This window comes from Empidonax traillii, unplaced genomic scaffold (assembly GCF_003031625.1).
Source record: "Empidonax traillii isolate 1590-97213 ecotype Southwest subspecies unplaced genomic scaffold, ASM303162v1 scaffold761:size885847, whole genome shotgun sequence".
Taxonomy (NCBI): domain Eukaryota; kingdom Metazoa; phylum Chordata; class Aves; order Passeriformes; family Tyrannidae; genus Empidonax; species Empidonax traillii.
Genome location: NW_020955954.1, coordinates 524,288 through 545,057, shown reverse-complemented (window position 1 = coordinate 545,057; position 20,770 = coordinate 524,288). Strand labels below are relative to the sequence as shown.

The window sequence follows — 20,770 nt, the reverse complement described above, 5'->3', positions numbered from 1 at the left end:
AGCTCTCGAGGGGGTCTCCAGCTCTTCCCTGGCTCAGTTCCAAACCAGTTCCCTGGGAGCTCCCCTGGGGTTCTGTACCTTTGCCGAGCTGTGTCTCCATCGGCCCTGGGGGGCTCAGGCCCATCACCCCGCAGCACCCCAGGCAGGGCAACGGGAGGAAATGGCTCTCAGCTCATTCCAAGCTAAAAATCGACTTGTCTCTCTGTGCCTCAGTGCAGAAAAGTCTCGTAGCTTCAAAAAAATACCCACTTTGGCTTTAGTCCCTTTGCCAGCAGAGGTAGTGGAGTCGTGTTGAAGGGTTGATTCATCTCTTTACAGAAAAGGAAGCTCAAGATTATACTGGCCAGGGCTGGGGATGGATTTGGGATGTTGTGGCCCTGAGGAGGGAACATCATCTCTCCGTGGGGATCTGCTCCGTGCCCAGCTCCAAGAGCAGAGGGTTAGTCCTGGATGTGCAGTGCAGCTCCTTGGAGACCAAATGACTGTCAAACCAACCCCCTGAGAGCTCAGCAGTGCTCAGGACCCTGCAGCCAGGCCAACCTGCCACTGAGCCCAGCCACGGCCTGGGGCTGCTCTTGGCATGGCTCCTGCCAAGGAGAGAAATGCCCATCGATCCAAATGCCCATCGATCCAAATGCCCATCGATCCAAATGCCCATTGATCCAAGCAGCAATGCAGACACCGTCAGCTGGTAACAGGGGAGCCCTGGTGGCTTTGGGGCACGAAATCCACCCTGGGCTCCAGGCTCCCTTCCAGCCTCGGCCATCAAGGATGAGCCAGTCCTTTGACTCATCTGACCTCCATCTCTGCAGCATCCAGGGATTCCAGAGCACAGCAAAAATAAAACACCTGGCACAGCCACAGCCCTGGGTTCCTTCCCAGTCCTGAACAAGCACACAAGGAGGGTCTGCCCTTGGCTGCCAGAGCAGGTGCCTCACGGCTGCCAGGCTGAGCCAGGTCCTGGCAGGCTGTGCCCCCACGGGCCTGCCGGGAGCTGGGGGGCTCGGGGGTTTTGTGTGAGAGCTCCAGCCAGGAACCAGCCAGGACTGGCCTGCAGCTGACACACCAAACCCCCCTGGCCACTGCAGCTCTGAGCATCCCTCCCACCCCTCCACACCCCAGCTTTCTGTGTCTGGGCAGTCTCTGGGGCTTTCCCTTTGCCCATCCCAGCCGTGGTTCTGTCCGGTGGCTCAGATGAGCCGGTGGCCCCTGGCACCCACGGGGGTGCTGGGCTGGCTCGCGGTGTCCCCGGGGGCAGGGGGGCCGCGGCTCTCGGGGGGCTCCTCCGCGTCGCTCTGCTCGTCCCCGGGGCTGCAGCAGCGGGGCCCGGAGCCCTCCACGTCCGACTGGCCCGCGCTGCAGCTCCGGCTCCGCGGCCCCTCGCTCCCCTCGTCGCAGAACGGAGCGTCGTCCGTGCTGGTCTCGCTGCCCTGCTTGCTCAGCTGTGCCCGAGGCTCCCCCCCATCCTCCAGCTCCGAGTCGGAGTCCACGGAGCGCTCACCAGACTCTGCGGGATGGAGGAGCCCCGTCCACGCTCCCGCCCAGCACCGGCACTGGCAGGAGCTTCGTGCAGGGTCCCCGGGGCAGGGGAAGGGTCTGTGTGCCCCCTGTGCCTCCCAAGGGACCCGTGCCCACCAGGAGCCCCCAGTGCCCTTCACTGACCTGCGAGCGAGTCGGCACTGAAAGCCAAATTCCCCTTCTCTGAAGGCAGGTCCAGGTAAGGGGCAGTGCTGGGGGCGGCCGTGGGCTGGGAGCCTGCGTGGGCCTGGGAGGGAGAGGGATGGTGGTGAGGGCACGGAGGGGAGGAGTTCTCATTCCCTGGGACTTGGCTCCAGAGAACATCGTGGAATGTCCCCTCCCTGGAGATTCCCACCTCCTCTGTGGCGCCTGAGCCGCGCCTGCCGGGCTCGGCCAGCGCCGCCACCTCCTTGTGCTCAAAGATGGTGGGGTAGAAGATGATGAGGGCCTCGATGATACGAGCTTGGTGGGGATAATCCACCAGTGAGGACAAGGAAATCGTGGCGTCCGTGGGCCTGGGGCGCATCAGCGTTGGCCCAAAGACAATGCCCAGGTTGCCTGAGGTCATCTTGTTGTCCTGCTCCACTTCCATGATCCTGGGGAGGAGGAGGAGGAACTTGTGATAGCAAGGAGTGAGAAGGGTGGCTGGGAAGGGCTGGGGGAGGCGCTGGGCTGGAGCATGAGCCTCATCAAAGCGAGAGAAGCAGCTGCAGCCGTGAACCTGCTTCCCTGCTCTGGGAGGCTGCACTCACCTCCCCGCCCCAGGGAAGAAAGGGAAGGGTCCCAGCACCCCCAGGGGCTCTGGCCCTGCCCCTCTCACCTCCTCAGGTGCTGCAGGAGGTACTGGAGCGTGGCCATGTTCTCGCAGGGAAGCTCCTTCAGCAGCTCCCTCAGCTTCAGCACCAGGCTCAGCACCACCCGGTCGGTGTCGGCTCCTCTGTCCACCAGCTCGGGGCCGCCCTTCCCGCCCCGGCCCTTGGCCTCTCCCTGCAGGCTCTCCTTGGCCAGCCCCATCAGCTGGTTGTACAGCCGGAACGGCATCAGCGGCTCCGGCAGCTGCAGAGACAAGAGGGGACACGATCCCAGTGCCAGGAGGAGCTCCCACCTCCTCAGACCCAGAGCTGTGCTGAGCTGGGGACACCTGGGGCCTTTCAGTGAGGAAACACCCCTGGAAGTGCCCCCACGGGCAGGGGGTGGAACAGGAGGAGCTTTAACATCCCTTCCATTCCATAATTCCACGAGCCTGTGACTCCCAGTGCTGCAAACCCTCTACCCCCAGGGAATGTTTATTTATCCATCTCCTGGAGTGTGTCAATCCAGCCTTGCTAGTCCTGGCCAGGGAGCGCTTGTGAAGTTCAAGCCAAACCCAGCCTTTGATCCACCTGTGGGTGCTCCTTGCTGGGTTGAGGTGCAGTGATTCCCTTTTTTTACTTGGATAAGCTCTGGGTGGGGTGGGCTCAGCAGCAGGTTCCCCAGCGGACAGAATGTGGCTGGGAAGAGGACAGGGATGGGTTGTTCTGGGGGGGAAAGGCAGGATGTGAAGGGCACAGGATGTGAAGGGCACAGCCCGGGGTGAAGGTGGGGCTGTGGCAGGGGAAACTCTGCTTTGAAGTTCGTGTGAAGCAGCCGGAGCTGGTGTTGACTGCTGGGTGTTCCACATGGCTGGTGATGTTTTCAGAGTGGTTTAAACGGATGTTTTGGGGACAGGCTGCCTCGAAGCAGAGGAGGTTCCCTCCAGCCAGCCCTTTGCAGAGGGACTTTAACCCATTTATCTGCAGTGAGGGGTCGGGTCAGGGCTCGGGGCTGAGTTCCCCCTCTTGTTCCACTCCACTTTTCTTTGGAGAAACCACAGAGGCATCTCAGAACCTTCGCTCCCGGTGTGGAGGAGCCCAGGGACACGACCCCCCCCTCGTGATGTAACACAGAGAGGTTACAGCAGAGAAAGGCAGCACAGAAAGAGTTAATCCCCGGCTGCCTGTGAGGGAGAAGCAGCTTCCGCTCCTCCTGCCTTGTGGTGACTGCTGGAGGATGTGGTGATGCTGCTTGCACTGACAGTTTGGGTGCAGGGAGGGGGTGCCTGGGCAACAGTGCCGGGGGGGACCCCAGGGCAGAGCCCCCACTGAGCCCAGCCCAGGGTGACCCGAGGGGCAGAGCCCACCCCAAGGGGACGTGACTCAGCCTGTGCAGGGTGACCTTTGCTGGGTCCCTTCCCCTTTTTGGGTACCCAGTTCCCCTTTTGGGAGGGGTGGAGGGTTGGGTGCTGCAGTCGCTGTTGTGGCTGTGGCCGCTGTGACGCACGGAGGGCTGAGCTGGGGGGGTCACTGTGGCCCCATCTCCACAGCCAACCCCATCCTGCTGGGAGGGGCCCCTCTGCACCCACCCACCCGCCTATGGAGCCTGCCTTGTGCAGAATTCCTCCTGCCAGGTTGGTTCCTCTGGCCACCTCCCCTCCCTCCCACCACAGGAGGGACCACCAGCACCTTACCTGTCTCAGGTAGAGCTTTAGGACGTTGCTGATGTCGTGGGGGGAGGCCTGGGACAGCTCCACCAGCTCCTTCCCATTCTCAAAGGCCTGGCAGAGCTTCTCCACGCGAGTCTTGACACCATTGACTCGATAGATGCCCTGTGAAAGAGAGAAAAGTGGAGCTGAGGGGAGGGGAGATGTTCCTCTTCATGTTTGCATGGAACACTGAGCTGTGTCCTCTCCTTTCAGGGTGGGATATCCCTCTAGGAAGTCATTCTGGGATATCTCTTTTCCAGCTCAGTCATATCCTGCTTCACAGGAGAGCAGGAGGCAGGAGAGCTGAGCTCCCACGAGCAGAGTTTGGGGTATCTGGGCCAAGTTCATCCCTGGGATGAACTCCCTGCCCTGCAGAACTCTGAAACTGAGCCTGTTGGTTTTCCAAATGATCCTTCCAAGGGCTGAGCCAGCTGAGGAAGAGGAGGAGGGAGGAGAGTGTGACTCACCTTGGTTTTCAGAGCCCGCTTCTCGATCTCGGAAATGCACTTCTTGACGATGAAGGGGATCCCGTCTGGGCTGCCCTGAGACGCCTTTGTGAAGTCCTGCCCGAAGAGCTGCAGCTTCCCTTGGAGCTTCTTGTGCCCACACTGGATGGCCAAGGTCTCCAGGCACTTCTTGTGGCAGGCCAGGTAGCACTAGAAGAGGGAGGGGAAGAGGTGGAGGTGGGAGGGCAGCTACAGAGAAACACCAGGCATCACTCAGAGCATGCCAGGAGACAGGGAAAATGCTCTGGAGACACTGCAGGGCCAATGGAAAGCACCTGGAACCCTCCCCACAGGAGGAATGGCCTCCTGAACACCATCAGAGCTGGGCTCAGGTGGGTTCCACCCCCAGCTCTCTTCCCACTTCTCCCAACTCACCTCCTCACACTCAGCTCCCTGGAAGTACACGTAGCTGTTGCACTCCCGACACTTGGAAGGGGCACGGAGCTTCCTCAGCCGGTGGGTCTGGGCAGCCTTGGACAAGCCAACGTTCCGGAAGGGCCCCGTGGGAGCCGCCAGCTCTGGGGTGATCCCATTGATGCCTGAGGGCAGAGCAAAAGGAAATGTGAGGTCAGGCACAGCTTGAGCAGGACGGTCACTGCCTCTGGTCTGAGCAGGGCTCATCCCCTGGGAAAGGCAGCATTACCAGGAATACTGTCAGGAATCCCCAGCAATTGCTGGGTTTGCCTCCAGATTTACTGGATTTGGGAAAAGTGGCCCTCAGGGAGTCCTGCAGGGGGGGTGGTGTGGTAGCAGCACTGTCACCTCCCACATTGTCACCTACTCTGCTCAAAGGGGGTGGTGGTCTCGTCCTTCTCCTCCAGCTCCTCACTGGAGGACACGGTGCCGTTGGACGAGAGCCGCTGGAGCTTGTGGCTGAATTCACCTGCCAAGGAAAACCCACAGACCGGTGAATTACTGGCAAAGCTGTTCCTCTTCTGAAAACTCATCCCATCCCATCGGAGACTGGGATCAGCACAGCCATTTACCAACAGTGTTCTCACAGGGCAGGTAAACAAGGGTTGGTCCAGCCTAACTGGGATGCTCTGGGTTTAGACTGGCTGTACTGGGAGGGGCTCCTGAGCTGTTCCTGTATCTACCTGCATTGGAATCCAGGCTGCTCTCAGCTTCAGCAACGGAGGTTGGCCAGGATTTATGGACCTGGTGTCCCCTTCCACCTGCAGAGAGAACACACGGTCCATTGGGGTTGCTGTCTGTGCTGGGGAGGGAGCAGTGGGAGAACAGTGGGGATGCTGGGGGAAACTGGGATGACTGGGGGAAGCTGCTGGTGAAGGGGCTGGTGGGGTTCGGTGCCTCCAGTGACACCCAGCAAGGAAAAGGGGATGGGGAAGATGGATAAGGGTCTGTTAGGGAGCAAAGCACCATAGATGTGATTTAGTGTCCTCCAGGGGATTCAGGCTGGGAGGCTCCCAGCCCATCCCACTGCTCCCAGGCTCACCTCTCCGCTCGGCCGCTTCGGCCCCGCTCGGGGCCTCCTTGGCTCCTGCCCCCCCCTCAGAGCAGGCCAAGGCCCCCTCGGCACTCGAGGAGAACTCGCTGGTGCCGAAGCTGCCCTTCCGTGTCCGAGAAAAGGGGGACCTGCAGGGGAAAAGGGAACGTGGGTGGGTGGGTGGGAAGGAAGGAAGGAAGGACACTTGGAACCCTTATCCACGGCTGCTATCCACCAGCCTTGGGGTGCAGAGTTCTCCCTTAAACACTCGACAGCCTGTCTCATCTACCGAAGCATGGGAGGGGAATTCCAAGCAGGAGCTGCCTTCGGGAATGCTGAAAGCACCCTGGCTCCTGCAGGAGCGCGTGGGCAGCCACAGGAGCGGGAGGTGACCTCTGAAGGGGATGGGTGCCCTGTCCCCCCTCACCAGGCGTTGTGGGACACGTAGGGCTCGAAGTCGTACTGGACGTCGGGCTCGTCCCCGCGCTGCAGCTGCCGCACGTGGGACGCGTACTGCTGGCCGGGGTCGTACAGCTTGCTGCTCTCACACAGGGTCTGGAAGTTCACGGGCAGCGGCGCCGTCTGCATGTGCATGGTCTGGTAGAAGGAGATGGTGGCCTAAAGGCGACGAGGAGAGAGACTGATGTGAGCCTCGTGAGCTGAGCTACAGGAGGAGAGGGGAAAGACGCTCCTGGTTAGGTGAGTCAGGAGCAGAGGAACCAGGGCTCCAGGTTAGGTGGGCAATCAGGAGCAGAGGAACCAGGGCTCCAGGTTAGGTGGGCAATCAGGAGCAGAGGAACCAGGGCTCCAGGTTAGGTGGGCAATCAGGAGCAGAGGAACCAGGGCTCCAGGTTAGGTGGGCAATCAGGAGCAGAGGAACCAGGGCTCCAGGTTAGGTGGGCAATCAGGAGCACGGAGCAGCACTTGTTCTGCAGCCTTGGGCTTTGGTTTTTCTGAGCACGAGGGAGAGCAGAGCTCTGCACCCACCTGGGCCCCCGATGGCTCTGCTGGGAGGCCGCTCCGAACCCCCCAGAGCAGAGCACATTCACCTCCTGCCCTGGGGACCCCCCAGTCCAGCCCCACTCACCGACTTGATGATCTGGTCGCTCTGTTTGATCACCTCGTGGATCTGTCGCAGGGAGTTCACTTTGGTGTCCTCCAGCTCCTGCTTCTGCGTGTTGGCGTCGGCCACGCAGGTGCGATACGTGGCCATGGCCTCTTCTGCCTGGGAGTGGGGAGAGCGAGAGACGAGGACAGCTCAGAGGTGAGGAGAACACGGAGAACAGCCCCTTGGACCCCATTACTCCAGGCATTCCCACGCCACGCTCAGGGACCCGGGGGAGCTCAGTTCACTCCACGTGGCTCAGGGCTGCTCCTGTGCAGGGACAGCAGGACAGCAAGGAGGCGCCTCCAGAGCTGCCACCTTCTTACCTTGTTCTTGGCTTCCTCTTCCAGCCGCCTCTTCTTGTCCAGGGTTTTGGTGGTGATGCTGCTGCTCGTGCTCTGCTGCTCCTCCTCCGCCTTCACTGCCACGTACTTGGCTTTGTCGTGCTCCTCGCTGCGCTGCATGTACGTCTGCTTGGCCTTGCGCAGGTTCCCCTCGGCCTCTTGCTGCCGGGGAGAGCCGTGACCCAGGTGAGGATGGAACTCAGCCAGGGACTCACCAGCCCCCACGGGCTCCCCGGGGTCCCCCAGCACAGCAGAGGCACCCGAGCACCCAGAGAGGGGCAGGGGGTCCAGCATCCTTAGAGGGGGACGTGTCGTGGGGTGCTCCAGACTGAGACTGGGGACACAAACCCAGTCACTCACCAGTTTCCTCTGTGCCCGGTGCCACTGCTCCTTGATCTCCTTCCTCCGCTTCTCGTGCTCGAGGCGTCTCATCATCAGCGGCTGGATCAGGAGGGAGGAACAGCCCCTGAGCTGAGTGCTCTGCCCTTGCCAAGGCTTTGCAAGGAGAAGTGCCCTGTGCTGGTCACTACTGCTCCCAGCATGGCTGGGGCACAGGCACTGGTTTGTGGTAGGGATGGAAATCTGCAGCCTGGGAAGTGCCAGACGCAGGTTCCCTCTGGGCTGAGCTAAGGAAAAGCCATCTCTGTGACGCCAGGACCACTAGCCCTGGGAAGGACCCTTTGTCCCCTCACCTGGAGGAAGGTTTGGTGCTGCAGGGTGTTGGCTGCCTGCAGAACCGATGTCCCATGTTCCATGTCCTGCTCCAGGGCCAGCAGGTAGATGGACAGGAAAGGCATGTTGGTCTGGGAAATGGGAAGACACTGCCCTGAGCCCCAGCACCTGGTGCAAGCCCAAGGAGTCACATCCTCAGGGGAGGAAGAGCCAGAGGTGTGGTGAGGCTGGTGGCTGCTGGTAAAAGCCCCATCCTGAATTTTTCCAGGCAGAGTTCTGGAGAGCTGCCTGCATGTTCTCCTGGGCTCTGGAGCTGGGGCATGTGGGATGGGCTCTCCAGGGCTGCTCACTCTCAATCCAGCCCGGCACTGGGGGCTTTGAGGGGCATGGAGACTTACCTCCTGGCTCATGGTTTGCTTGCAGCTGTTTGCCATTTTCTGGAGCCCTTTAGCAAACTCCATCTCTGGAAGAAAAAGGTTGGAAGTGAAAAGACACGCAAGACACTGGGATTTCCCTGGTGAAACCCAATTTTCTTTTGAAAAATAAATCAGGAACTTGAAGAGTGAGGTTCCCACTTCCCTGGCAGTGTTGGTCTCCCCCCAGACTCCTGCAGGGACCTTGAGCTGTCCCAGGGCTCAGCCCTGCTCTGGAGGGACCCACCCACCATCCCCCTGCTCACCCAGCGTGGTCCTTTTCTCCAGGTATCCGATCAGGTCCTTCATGTACTTGGAGATGGTTTTGGCGTACTGGAGTGCAGCATCCACCCCCCCCTCACAGCGCTGCAGCATCACATCCACTTCCTCGGCCGGAGGACGGGCTGCAATGGGAGACCCCGTGAGCTTCCAGCACAAACCTTCCCATCTGGGAGCCGGCCCCGTGCCGTGCCAGTCCTGCTGACCCCGGTGCCACAGCTCTGCCTCCTTTTCCCAGCCCAGGAGCCACGTGTGGCTCAGGATCGCAGCGATGATGGGGAAGGCATCGGTTCCTGCTCAGCCAGGCACCCCCACCCCAAACCCTGCACCCACCCTCGTCCTGCTTACCCGTGTCGTAGCTCTCCACGCCCACAGGCACACCGTCTCCTCCAGGCCCAGGGATCCCCCCGTAGAGACTCTCCATACTCTTTGAGGATTTGGAAAGAAAAGGGACTGGTCAGCCAAGCAGATGGAGGGGAGGCTGGAACCTGGAGCTGCCGGAGCCTTTCAGCTGTTGCTGGAAGTCGGCTGTGCCCAGGCTGTGCCCAGGCTGTGCCCAGGCTGTGCCCAGGCTGTGCCCAGGAGCTCCGGGAATGTCTCTGGGCTCACACGAGAGCTGAGGAGCAGCCAGAGCCCCACGGCTCACCTGGTTCTGGTCGCTGGGTGGGATGGAGAGGAGGGTGCTGCTGTCCACCTCCCCCATGAGGAACTCAGACACCCTGTGGGGAGAGGAGCACAGCCGGGCTCAGCACGGGGCCATGGCACGGGCTGCCACCCAGCAGCACCCATGGACCGTCTGTGGAGCTGCCCAAAATCCCTTACGTGCTGCTGAAGGACACAGCGATGGTCTCCACAGCCTTCTCGAACTCCCGCTTGTCCGCCTCATTGTTGGATTCATAGTGGAACCCTGGAGAAGGGGAAACGTGGGAGCCCTGTCACTGAGCACCTTCCCTGGTCTCAGCAGAAGGACCTGCTGGCTCATGACGGTATCAGGGGAGCTGTGGGGCTGGGGTGGGGGCTGGGATGAGTTGGGGGAGCAGTGGGGAGGATCATCCCTATGGATGATGGATTTCTCCAGCACAGCACAATGTCCCCCCACTTTCTCCCAGGACTGACTTCCCTGCCAGCATCCCTTGGCTCATGTTTCTGTTTATTCCCGTTACTCAGGGCTGCTGGAAAAGCACTGCTGGACCTGTTCCACTGCCTTCCCTGCCTCGTGGCTCCTTCAGACCCTGTTCTGAGCAGGATGGACTCCTCCGGGAGGGCTCTTGCCCACGGCCAAAAGAGGAACTGCCCATGGGAGAGGGAACCGGCGCAGACAGAGCTCGGCAGACGCCCACGGCACGGGTGAGCAGCAGCCAGGGCTCCTGGGCAGACCCTGGCTCTGCTCCTCGGGGGAACCCAGCCCCCTGTTGCTGGGTCTGCCTCCAGTGCACTCCCTCCTGTCCCCATGTGGGCCCAGCCCCTGGCAGCCCTCTCGCCACCCTGAGAGGTTTCCTGTCCCCCGCGGTCGCTGTTGGGTGTCCAGGAAGCGGCGGCTGACGCAGAAGGTTGAGCTGTGCCTGTGGTCGGTGCAGTCACCCCCTCCCCGTGGATGACAGCAGAGGGAGGTGGTGCCCAGCCAGGACCTGGCCTCCCAGACCCCGCTCTGTAAACACGAGGGGCTGCCAGGAGCAGGATCTAATTATTTCAGTGTTTTTCCTGTGGCCGTGCCTGGAAACCCCCGGGCAGGATCTGTCATTTCTGACACTATATCGTCCTTAAAGCTGAACCACGGCAAGAGGCAGCTGATGCTCTTGCTCTCTCTACCAGCCCATGGGGCAGCTCCACTCCTGGCAAACCCTCCATGGGCTCCCCAGCCCCGCACCCTGACACGGGACAGGAGGGGAGTGGGACAGAGCTTGCAGCCCCACTGTCTCACCCTTGACTTTGGAGATGAGGGTCCCAGCAGCTGTCAGGGTCTCCAGGGTGTTGAGCAGTGGGTACTTGTTGATGACCTGGCGCAGGATGCGCAGGGTTTCGCCCAAGCACTCGTGGGCCAGGGGCCGCTGGGGCTCCTTGGGGTCTGCAAGAGAGCGGGGGCTGAGCCCTGTGTCCCTGTTCCACGTCCCTGCCCCGTGTCCCTGCCCTGCATCCCTGTTCTGTGTTCCTGTCCCACGTGCCTGTCCCATTTACCTCCCAGCCACATGCCAGGCAGGGTCCTGCCATCTCCCAGACCACGCAGCCCATCCCCTTGGCCTTGGGGCTTCCCAGGCTGGGCATGGCCCGTCCAGCACCTCCCCACAGCCATGCCCGTGTGTCTCCTGCCCAGCCCGCTGGTGGCCCGGGGGGAAGCCCAACCTTTGAGGCATTTTTTCCGCAGTAGTAACTTTTTCCCTTGAAAGCAGTTTGGGAATTTCCTCCTTGTTTCCTTCCCTCCCTCCTCCCGGATGGACGCTCCCAGCCGGCAGGGACGCGGCAGGTCTGTGCTGCCATCGTGCCAGCCGGGCTCCTTCCCCAGGACTGTCCCCTCCATGCCCTCCAGCTGCCAGCCTGGGGGTCTGGCCTGGTCAGCACGGGGCAGGGCTGGGCACTGGCAGCCCGGTTAGCAGGTGAGGAGCCTTGTGCAGGGAGGTGCTGGGATGGGGGATTGGCACTCACTGCCCAGCCAGGCAAAGCCCCCTGCCCAACCCAGCCCCCAGCTCGGGGTCGGGAAGGGGTTTCTGCAAAACCAGGGCTGAGAACAGGGTGTCATGTGCCCCCTAGACCATAGGGGCATCTCCTGTGGCCCCGCAGGCAGGGACAGGCACTCGTGGGCCTGCAGACCACCCAGCCCCATCCTGACGGCCGCCCTGGTGGGCTGGGGGCCCAGGGGGCATGCCCAGCACCCTGCAGGGCTCGGGGGGCCCTGGCAGGCGGCTGGCACTGCTGCACTGTAAACAGGAAAACGGGCGGATGAAAATAGCTCGCGGCAGGAAGCCGCGTTATCCTGGCCCCGAGCTCCAGCAGCCACTCACCCGTCACCCACCCACCACCTCTGCCCGTGGCTTCACGGCCCCCCAGGGGTCCTGGTGGCCTCGAGCCCAAGCAGAGAACCCCCACCCACGGGGGTGTCTGTCCCTGAGGTGCCCTGCAGCGCTGTGACACGGGTGTTTGGCACTGCGTGGGCACCCCAGGGTGGCAGGAGCCGTGGCCGTGCCAAACTCACCATCGCGCAGCACCACGTCCCGCAGCTTCTCCAGGGCGTCGGCGAAGCGGGCGACGTCCGCCAGCAGCTGGGAGATGTCCTCGGGGTCGATGAAGGGACTCTCCCCGCCCTCCATGGGGCTGTAGGACGTGGGGGTCTTGTGGCCCTTGGCCATGGCGCGGGGGGCCGCGGGCAGGGGGAAGCTGGCGGCGCTGGCATGGCGGCTGAGGCTGGTGGGGCGCTTCAGGGTGCCCACGGTGCTGGGGCTGGTGCTGAGCTTGGCAGGGTGCTGAGCGGGCAGGTCCCCCAGGCTGGAGCCCGATGCCTCCAGGCAATCCTTGCGGGAGAGGTCCTGGGGAGCAGGGATGAGTGTGAGGGCACAGCCAGCACGGTGGAGACCCTGGCTTGGGCAGGGAGAGGGCAGCACCCAGGACTGGCCACGCCACCAGCATGGGGGTTGGGGGTGTCTTGGGGGGCTGGTGCCAGACCCTGCTGCTGCACTGTGCCTCAGTTTCCCCAGTTAGGGATCCCCTTTGGAGACCTTAGAGACTGTCTTGGGATCCCACAGGGCAAAGACAGAGCAGGCAGGGTCTGGGCACTTGCCTGGCCATCCCCCACCAGCCCTCACCAGTCCCTCTGGCTCTGTGTTCATCATGGGGGCACACAGTGACCATGTGGGTGACACTGCTTGTCAACCCCAGCACCCACCGTGCTGGGACTGCCCATCCCGGGGGGCTGGGGACCCCAGTACAGCCAAACAGCAGCAGGAGCCAGCCCACACCTCCCTTCCTCTTTTTTCAGCTGGTCCCATGCTGGAGGAGAGGGCAGGGACAGGGACACCTCCCAGGCCATTGCTGGGGGTTTGGCAAGGATTTTACAGATGGAGGAAGACCCCAGTTTCTAGGAGCAATATTGCCCTGAGGGAGGGGCTGGTACCAGCACTGTCCAGGTCCGTGCATGGCTTGGGGATCACACACCCAGCAAGGTGTGTGTGAGCATGGGGAGGGGACCCTGCAGATCCCCAGCCCACTCAGCAGCTCCCACCAGTGACCCCCAGACACCCAGGTGTGACACGAGTGTGTGGGGTCTCGGCATCCCCGGCCGGGCGCTGCCGGAAGCAGACACGGAGCGCGGAGAGCACGAGGCTTCTGTGGGCGAGGGCAGACGGGGAGCTCAGCCCCACGCGGGGGCCAGACCACCACGGGGCTGCAAGAGCACCCAAAGGGCCCCACCCAAAACGCCTGGGGCCAGCCCCGCCCTGTCCCCGTTCCCCCCGGGGTGCAGCGGCCCCGGTACCCCCCGGCCCTCCCCGGGGTGCCCCCCGGCCGTACCGTCAGTCGCACGGCGGGCGCGCAGGGCAGCGAGTCCAGGGAGCGCTGGGGCGGGTGGGCTCTGCCCGCCGCCGCCCAGGGGCTGTAGCTGTTCCTGCCCGCGGCCCGGCCGAGCATCCCGCCTGCCGCCACCCATAGGCCCCTCTCGGGGGGGTCGGGACGGGGATGGGGGCGCGTGTCCCCTGCTAAGGAGCCGCGAGTGGGCTCCGGAGCCCCGACGGCCACATCGTGCCAGCCCTGTCTTGCCCCACGCACCGGGCTGGGGCGCAGGCGCGGGGCGGGCGGTGTGGGGTGCCACGGGGAGCCCCGGCCGCCGTCCGGCCCCACGGGGGTGAGGCGCTTCCTCCCGGCTCCTCCGGCACCGGAGGGGTCCGCACGTCAATAAATAAATGCATGGCAGAGCTGAGCTGCCCGAGCCCGGTGTCCCCCCGCTGCCGCCTCAGTCCCCAGGGAGGTTTGGGAATCTCTCTGCCCTCCCCAAACCCTCGGACACAGCCCCATATTTCCTTCCTGTCCCTTCCTACCCTCCCGCCTCCCTCGGCGGCTGCTCTGTCCCCTTCATCTGGGGCAATATGTCCCGCCAGCCCAGTGAGCTGGGTCCTTCCTCGTCTCCTTTCTCCTCCTCGCAGACCTCCCGGACGTATCCAGGTCCCCATTGCCACCCTGTGGCTCTTCCCAGCAGCTCTGTGGGTGCTGTTGCCCCCACAACCCCCACGGTCTCATGGCCCCTGCCCTGCCAGAGATAGCAGGGGGACACTCACCGGCAGGGTCTGCGGGACGGGGCTTCCCGCCCGGCTCTTCTTGGAGATGGAGGGGGTTTTAATCAGCTCCCGTTTCTTCCGGGAGAACATGGTTCCCGGGGGCCGAGCCGCTGCCCTCAGCCCCTCGTTTGGCCCGGCGGCCGTGCCGGCTGCTCACGGCGCCGGCCACATTCGCGGGGCGCAGTGTCAGGAGGGCGCGTGTGACGCCGCCTCGTTTCCTCATCGGCTTCGCAGCCCGATCTGAAACAGGAAAAGCCAAACGCGCACCCAGGCGCGAGGTCGGGGGCAGGGGCACCCTGGCTGCCCTGCGGGGTCATGGAGGGGCAGGAGGACCCTGGCACTCCTGGGGGTGGTGGGCTCGTTGGGGACTTTGGGGGCTTTCAATGCTGCTGCCCAGGACCTACAGAGGGATGGGGGCCTGAGCCCCACTCTGCGGGACCGGTGCTGGCCCCTGTGGGACCCCCGCCCTCTGGGAGGTTTACCCTGTTTGGGGGCGTCCATCTGTCCGGGGAGGACAAGCCCCCTCCCACTGGCCCCGGGTGGGGGGGTGAATGGGATGGGGGGCTCTGGGATGCTCCCAACTCTGCCCCTCCGTGGGCTCGGTGGCGGAACCGTCCCCTCGGAATCACTGCCCTGCCTCTCGCCCCCGTGACACCCCCGCCCTCGGGGAAACGGGACCCGGGTCAGCGTGCGCACACCGGTGCACGGGTGCATGGATGTGCCCGTGGGTGCGTGGGTGTGCCCATAGGTGGGTGCGTGGGTGTGCCCGTGTGCCCAGGACGGTTCCAGCCCCGGCCCCGGGCTTCCCCGGGCTCCCGGTGCCTCCTGGTTCCCCCCGGTTCTCCCGGGGTGCCCCCGGCTCCCAGTGTCGGGGTTCGGGGCCACACCACGATCCGGCCGCTCCTGCCCTTATTTGGGCATTTCGGCCCCGTCCAATCAGCGCGGGAGGGCCGGGCCTGGCCCCGCCCCCGCCCCGCCCGGCCCCGCTCCGGTACCGGCCCCGCTGCCCGCGCCCCGCTCCGGTACCGGCTCCGCGCCCCGCCATGAGCAGCTCCCAGTTCAACAAGGGCCCGTCCTACGGCCTCTCCGCCGAAGTCAAGAACCGGGTGAGCCGCGGCGGGGACCGGGGGGTACCGGGACCACCAGATGGGGGCAAGTCGGGGGCGGGGGAGTACCGGGGCCACCAGACGCTGCGGCTGCCAGTGCTTCTGGAGCTCTGGGAGAGCCGGGCATCCCGGTGCCGCTGGGGGTCCCGGTTTCATCCCGGGGTTCTGGAGAACTGGAGGGTCCTGGTGTGCCCCTGGCATGCGGAGCCAGAGGGGGCCCAGTGCCACCGGGCATGGAGAGTGGAGAAGTTGGGGGCTGCTGGGAGGATGCAGAGCTGGGGATTCCCGAGAGAAAGCGGAACTGAGGGTCCCGATGTACCGGGGTCTCCTGAGCGCTGGGGATGCCCGAGCTGGGCTCCCGGTCTTGGTGTGCCCTTAGCCTGCCTGCAGGGTCCCGGGAAGTGTCTTGGGGGGACCGGGGCTGGGAGGGGTCCCGACACCGGCCACCTCTCCCGTGCAGTTGCCCCGCCACTCCTGGCAAACCCCACGGCTCCGGACCAGCTCCACGGAGCTTCACTTTCTGCTCCCCCAAAACTGCTCATCCCCCGCAGGATGCTCCGCGGCCTTTGCTGGGAACGGGGCTGGTGACCCCGGTGACTCTGCCCGGGGCCGGAAGGGGAAAGGGGAACGGGAGCCTCTGAGCAGTCTGTTTGCACCCCGAGGAGGGAGCTGCGGGGTGCAGGCAGCTGCCAGCACCCTCTTGCTTCCTCGAGAGCTCACAGAGGTCCTGCTGGGCTGGGGGGGCACAGCTGCCCCAGGCTGCTGGTGGCACTGGCAGTGGCCGAGGTGCTGGGCTGTGCCTGGCCCCAGGTGAGCAGAGATTGAGCCGTGGTCACCCCAGGGCTCGTGGCTTGTGGCCTGTGTGGCTGTGTCCTGCCCGGGGACATGGGAGCTGCCTCATGGGGCCAGGGCAGGCAGAAGAAGAGCCAGGTGGTGGTGGGCATGCGGCTGCCGAGGTCGAGGTTGTGGCTGCAGGGATGTGGTGGCTGTGGCTGCTCACCCAGCCTTGCAGAGGATTCATGTTTTGTAAGGAGTGGACGGGCCCTGGCCTGCCTGGGGCTGGGCTGCCCTGGCGCTGAGCGGGTGACACGCGCCGGAGCCTCCCCGCCGCGTGCTCTTGGTGCTTTGGGTTGACTCAGCAAGACATGAGCCAGTTTGACTGCCCCAGTGTGTCTGCTGGAGGTGACATCACCAACTGGGAACCAGTCAAACCAGTGGCGCGCTCCCAGTCCGTGCAATCCCTTGCAAAGTGGGCTGTTGTGGGATCTCTCTGGGGCTGCTCCACTCTGCCTGCTCCTGTGCCCTGGGAAACACTCACACTGGCCATGAGGAGGGAAGAGGAACTGTCTCCAGCTGCCCATGCCCCAGAAAATCATCTGGTGGGACTGTGGAATCCCCTGGCCAGGACACGCGTGGTGTGTGACCCAAGGTCCTGACCGGTCCAGTTCCCCTTTGAGGCCAGAGCATCTCCCCACCGCACAGCGGGGCTGGACTGTGCCCACCCCAGTGTCTCCCTCTGTCCAGGTTCCCTGGGGACTCATGGCCCCACCACATAACGGGACCAGGAGGGGATGGGATGGGCAAGAGGTCGGTGGGTACCCTGAGGCCACCTCTGAGGGAGAGGCTGGGGCAGGACAGCACTTGGGACTTCCAGGCTCTTCCCACCCCAGGTCAGGATGCCTTTCTCTTGCCTTGTGGGCCAGGACTGAGGAAACGCTGCCGGAGATGCTGCCGGCCCTGGCAGCTGGTCTCCATTTGGGAGGAGGCGTCCACATTCCTGGCATAGCCGCGGTGACCGAGGAATCTGCGGCGGCTGTTGGGCTTTGCCGGAAGGGAGAAGGGAAGGGAGAGCATCTCGTGGCCCGGACCCCAGGGATGGGAACTGGGCTCCCACAGGCTCCAGGGGACAGGGAGGGACGGACCCATGGAGGGGGCGCTTCCCCCTGGCCCCCGCAGGCAGCTCCTCCTCATCCTTTGGGAACGGTTCAGAAGCTGCTGTGTCTGCTGGCAGCATCATCCTCCTGCTCCTGTCCCCATCCCCATCCCGGGGAGGGGGGAACTGTTCCCATGGGGGGGTTGGGGTGCACACAGGGCTGTGTCTGAGCTGCCCTCATCCACCCCCTCCAGCTTGCCCAAAAGTATGACCCGCAGAAGGAGGTCGAGCTGCGGACATGGATCGAGAGCGTCACGGGGCAGCAGATCGGGCCTGATTTCCAGAAGGGGCTGAAGGACGGGGTGATCCTCTGCGAGTGAGTCCCGGATTGGGTGGGGATGGGGAATACCAGCCCTTCAGGGGTCCCCCACTAGCCTTTGGGGTGGAAAGGGTGGGCTGGATCGGTGCCAGTGGGACCTGCCGGGTCACTGCCAAAGGATCTCTGTCTGGAGAGAGCCCTGAGGACCAAGAGGGACCTGGGCAAGGAATTGCACCACACAGGGGAGGCCTGGGCTGGATCTTCCTGAAAGGGGCCCGTGCTCTGCAGCCCCTCGGGGCTCTGCCTGCTGCAACCCCATGTCCCCCTGCCTCCCTCCAGGCTCATGAACAAGCTGCAGCCCAACTCGGTGAGGAAGATCAACCGCTCAGCTCAGAACTGGCACCAGGTAAGTGCAGCCCTGCTGCCCCCCACCCGCTGTCCCTCTGCCATCACCCACCATGGCTCACCCCTCTCCCCCTCCCTGCAGCTCGAGAACCTCTCCAACTTCATCAAGGCCATGGCCAGCTATGGCATGAACCCCGTGGACCTCTTTGAAGCCAACGACCTTTTTGAGAGCGGGAACCTGACCCAGGTGCAGGTGTCGCTGCTGGCACTGGCGGGAATGGTGAGCACAGGGAATGAGCAGCTTGGGAAGGGGCACAGTCCTGCAGGGACCCCCAGCCTGGGGTGGTGCCCGTGGGACCCTATGGCTCCCCCTGCCCAGGAAGAGGGTGGGGGGACTGGGGCCTTTGTCCTTCCTCACCGCCACTCCTGGCAGGCCAAGACGAAGGGGCTGCAGAGCGGAGTGGACATCGGGGTGAAGTACTCGGAGAAGCAGCAGAGGAATTTTGACGAGGCCAAGATGAAGGCTGGGCAGTGTGTGATTGGGCTGCAGGTAGGTTGCCCTGTGGGGTCCCAGGGGTGGGGGACTGGGAGAGGGATGCCCAGTTCTGTCAAATCCTCAGCACTGTCATGGCTCCAAGCACAGCAGGAAGGGCTCCAGGTGCCTCAGGTGTTCTTGGGATCTGAGACCATCCTGGCTCCGTGTCCGGCACTCAGTGGCCTTGAGCCTGGGGTGGGTTGGGGAATTCTGGCTGTGCCCTCTGGGCTGGGGGTGATGGGGAGGCGGAGAAGGGGCACCTGTTTTGGGCAGCACATGCTCCTCACCAGACCCCTTTGCCAGATGGGCACGAACAAGTGTGCCAGCCAGTCCGGCATGACAGCCTATGGCACCCGGAGGCACCTCTACGACCCCAAGAACCAGATCCTGCCGCCCATGGACCACTCCACCATCAGCCTGCAAATGGGCACCAACAAGTGTGCCAGCCAGGTGAGCCCCTGTGCTGGGCTGGGAGGCTGTGGGGGGGACACAGCTGAGCCCTGCTCCATCCTGTTCTCCCTTCCAGGTGGGCATGACAGCTCCCGGCACCAGGAGACACATCTACGATGCCAAGATGGGGACAGAGAAGTGCGACAACTCCTCCATGTCACTGCAGATGGGCTCCAACCAGGGCGCCAACCAGAGCGGGCAGGTCTTTGGCCTCGGCCGCCAGATCTATGACCCCAAGTACTGCCCACAGGGCAGCCAGGGCGAGGTGGCCAATGCTGCCGGTGACCTGGGCGGGGACCCCCCTGGGTACCACTACTACCGGGAGGAGGAGGAGAGCTACTGACGGCACCGGCCCTGTCCGCACCATCTCATGTACAGCCACACTGCCAGACACATTCCAGCCTCCACTTTCATCATTCCTTCTTTTTAAACTCTTTTTTAACTTTGGAAATTAATCTATTTTTCTGAGCAAGGAAATAAAGACCCTGTTTCTAGAGAGGAGCCTGGCCAGTTCCCATGGGAGCCCCGAGGCCACAGGGCAGCAGGAAGGTGGCGGATGCTCCAGCACTGGGGAGTGGACACTGTCACCTCTCACACACCCAGCGCCCACCATGTGCCCCTCCAACACCCCCGGATCCCTCAGCAAGGAGTGGGGGGCAGCTGCCTGTGCTGCACCCAGTGCTGCTGCTCATCGCTGTGCTGGCAGGACCTGGCTCAGCCCCATGGAGGAGAGGGCTGGGGTCGGCAGGACACGGTGTGGGGGGAGCCCAGGGCACTGCGGGGCCTTGGGACTGTGAGTGTGTGAGTCAGTGAATGTGTGCACACATGTTTGCAGTCTCACGGGATCTCTAGATGCTGGAAATGCCTTTTTTGCAGAAGTCATAGGGACCAAGATTCTGAGACCACGGTGTTGGCTGCAGGGCAGGGCCGGGAGCTGGCACACCTGGCACACCTGGCACTGCTGCACCTCCCCACAGTCCAATCGCCCAGGCTGGAGCCAAGGCTGACTCCGACGGCCGCATCCTGCACTGCTGCAATGCCCGAGTGCAGCCAGTGCCCCTTGACTTTCCCCTCCCTTGTGGTTTTTAATGGAGATGCTCTCAGACTGAAACATTTTATTTTTAAAAATAAACCCTTTCAACACAAGCAGGAGCCGGTCTCTGGTGCAGGCGCCTTGTCAGGACTCAGGCGGGTCCCCTTGCCTGGGGAGTGGGAGCTGCTGCAGACCTGGGTGAGACCCCCGGAGTGCCGGGATGGTGGGGCGGGAGGCTGCGAGTCCCGGGGGCCGAGCGGGAGCCGGGAACCGGCTGCTGGGTTAAACGGCTGACAGATGTTTCCACACCACCAGTGCCGTGCCTGTCCGGGCAGGGACCAGCGTTTCAGGGGAGGGAAATGCCGCGTTTGGGAGAGCCTCGCTGCCCCGTGGGACTTCCACGGGCGGGGTGGGGCAGGGCAGGGCAGGGGAAGGGCCTGGGCGGGGCTCTCGCTCCTCCCACTGCCCGGAGCCCCTCCCCCCGAGCGGCCCCTTTAAGATCCGTTCCATGACGTCACACCCGCGGATACTTTGGGGGGGCGGGGCGTCCGCGCGCCCGGCGGAGCCGCGGGGGTCTCTTAAAGGGGCCGCGCGGCGGCAGAAGGTAACGGGGGTCTCGGGCCGGGGGCTGCGGGGGGGAAAGGAGGGGCTGTGTCCCGGCTGCTGCTCTCGGCCTCGCAGCGTCCTTCCGGGGCTGTCCGCACCTCCCCGCGCTCCCCCGTGGCTGTCCCCGTGTCCCCATCGTACCCCCGAGCTGTCCCCATCTCCCCCCTGGGCTGTCCTCATCGTCCCCTCGAACTGTTCCCATGACCCACCCTGGGTTGTCCATGTGTCCCCCGGGCTGCGCCCACGTTCTCCTGGCCCGTCCGCCTCCCGGTGACTCCGCACCCCTTCCAGAGCGGGGCTCCGTGACGCGGAACGGGCTCGGGGGGCGCCGGGGCCGGGGGATGCCGGGTGACGGGATGCCGGGGGCGTGGGATCCGCCGCTCCTCTCAGTTGCAGCGATGCGGCGTGTTTGTCCTCGTGGAATGAGTGAGCAGATTCCCAGGCGAATCCCCCTGGGAGGA

The 20,770-nt window shown here is 63.9% G+C and overlaps 2 protein-coding genes across 2 annotated transcripts; one reads left to right on the top strand and one right to left on the bottom strand.

Annotated features, from left to right (window-relative positions):
* Window positions 1–856: 856 nt before the first annotated feature.
* Window positions 857–14,195, bottom strand: ARHGAP45 (Rho GTPase activating protein 45). Its single transcript, XM_027901086.1, has 23 exons — window positions 14,043–14,195; window positions 11,972–12,302; window positions 10,706–10,849; window positions 9,607–9,691; window positions 9,431–9,503; window positions 9,133–9,211; window positions 8,772–8,909; window positions 8,491–8,555; window positions 8,113–8,223; window positions 7,781–7,861; window positions 7,403–7,582; window positions 7,059–7,196; window positions 6,399–6,589; window positions 5,981–6,120; window positions 5,622–5,699; window positions 5,306–5,407; window positions 4,900–5,063; window positions 4,486–4,674; window positions 4,004–4,141; window positions 2,339–2,574; window positions 1,874–2,114; window positions 1,663–1,747; window positions 857–1,507 (listed from the first exon to the last, which is right to left on the bottom strand). Exons 1-23 carry the CDS (start codon window positions 14,130–14,132, stop codon window positions 1,191–1,193), a joined length of 3,396 nt encoding a protein of 1,131 aa, XP_027756887.1. The 5' UTR covers window positions 14,133–14,195; the 3' UTR covers window positions 857–1,190.
* Window positions 14,196–15,016: 821 nt separating this feature from the next.
* CNN2 (calponin 2) lies at window positions 15,017–19,166 on the top strand. The gene is made up of 7 exons (XM_027901077.1): window positions 15,017–15,148; window positions 17,276–17,397; window positions 17,680–17,746; window positions 17,828–17,965; window positions 18,119–18,235; window positions 18,524–18,670; window positions 18,747–19,166. The coding sequence occupies exons 1-7, from the start codon at window positions 15,086–15,088 to the stop codon at window positions 19,011–19,013; spliced, it is 921 nt and encodes a 306-aa protein (XP_027756878.1). The 5' UTR covers window positions 15,017–15,085; the 3' UTR covers window positions 19,014–19,166.
* The last annotated feature ends 1,604 nt before the right edge of the window (window positions 19,167–20,770 follow it).

Bases quoted from the DNA above. Each gene is read 5' to 3' on its own strand.
- ARHGAP45 (XM_027901086.1), bottom strand. From the start codon at position 14,132: ATGTTCTCCCGGAAGAAACGGGAGCTGATTAAAACCCCCTCCATCTCC. The intron at 9,692-10,705 runs GTGAGACAGTGG...CCCCTTCTCCAG, and splicing joins CCTCATCTCCAAAGTCAAGG to GGTTCCACTATGAATCCAAC. The intron at 2,575-4,003 runs GTAAGGTGCTGG...TTGTCTCTGCAG, and splicing joins TAAAGCTCTACCTGAGACAG to CTGCCGGAGCCGCTGATGCC.
- CNN2 (XM_027901077.1), top strand. From the start codon at position 15,086: ATGAGCAGCTCCCAGTTCAACAAGGGCCCGTCCTACGGCCTCTCCGCC. The intron at 17,747-17,827 runs GTAAGTGCAGCC...CCCTCCCTGCAG, and splicing joins CAGCTCAGAACTGGCACCAG to CTCGAGAACCTCTCCAACTT. The intron at 18,236-18,523 runs GTAGGTTGCCCT...CCCCTTTGCCAG, and splicing joins AGTGTGTGATTGGGCTGCAG to ATGGGCACGAACAAGTGTGC.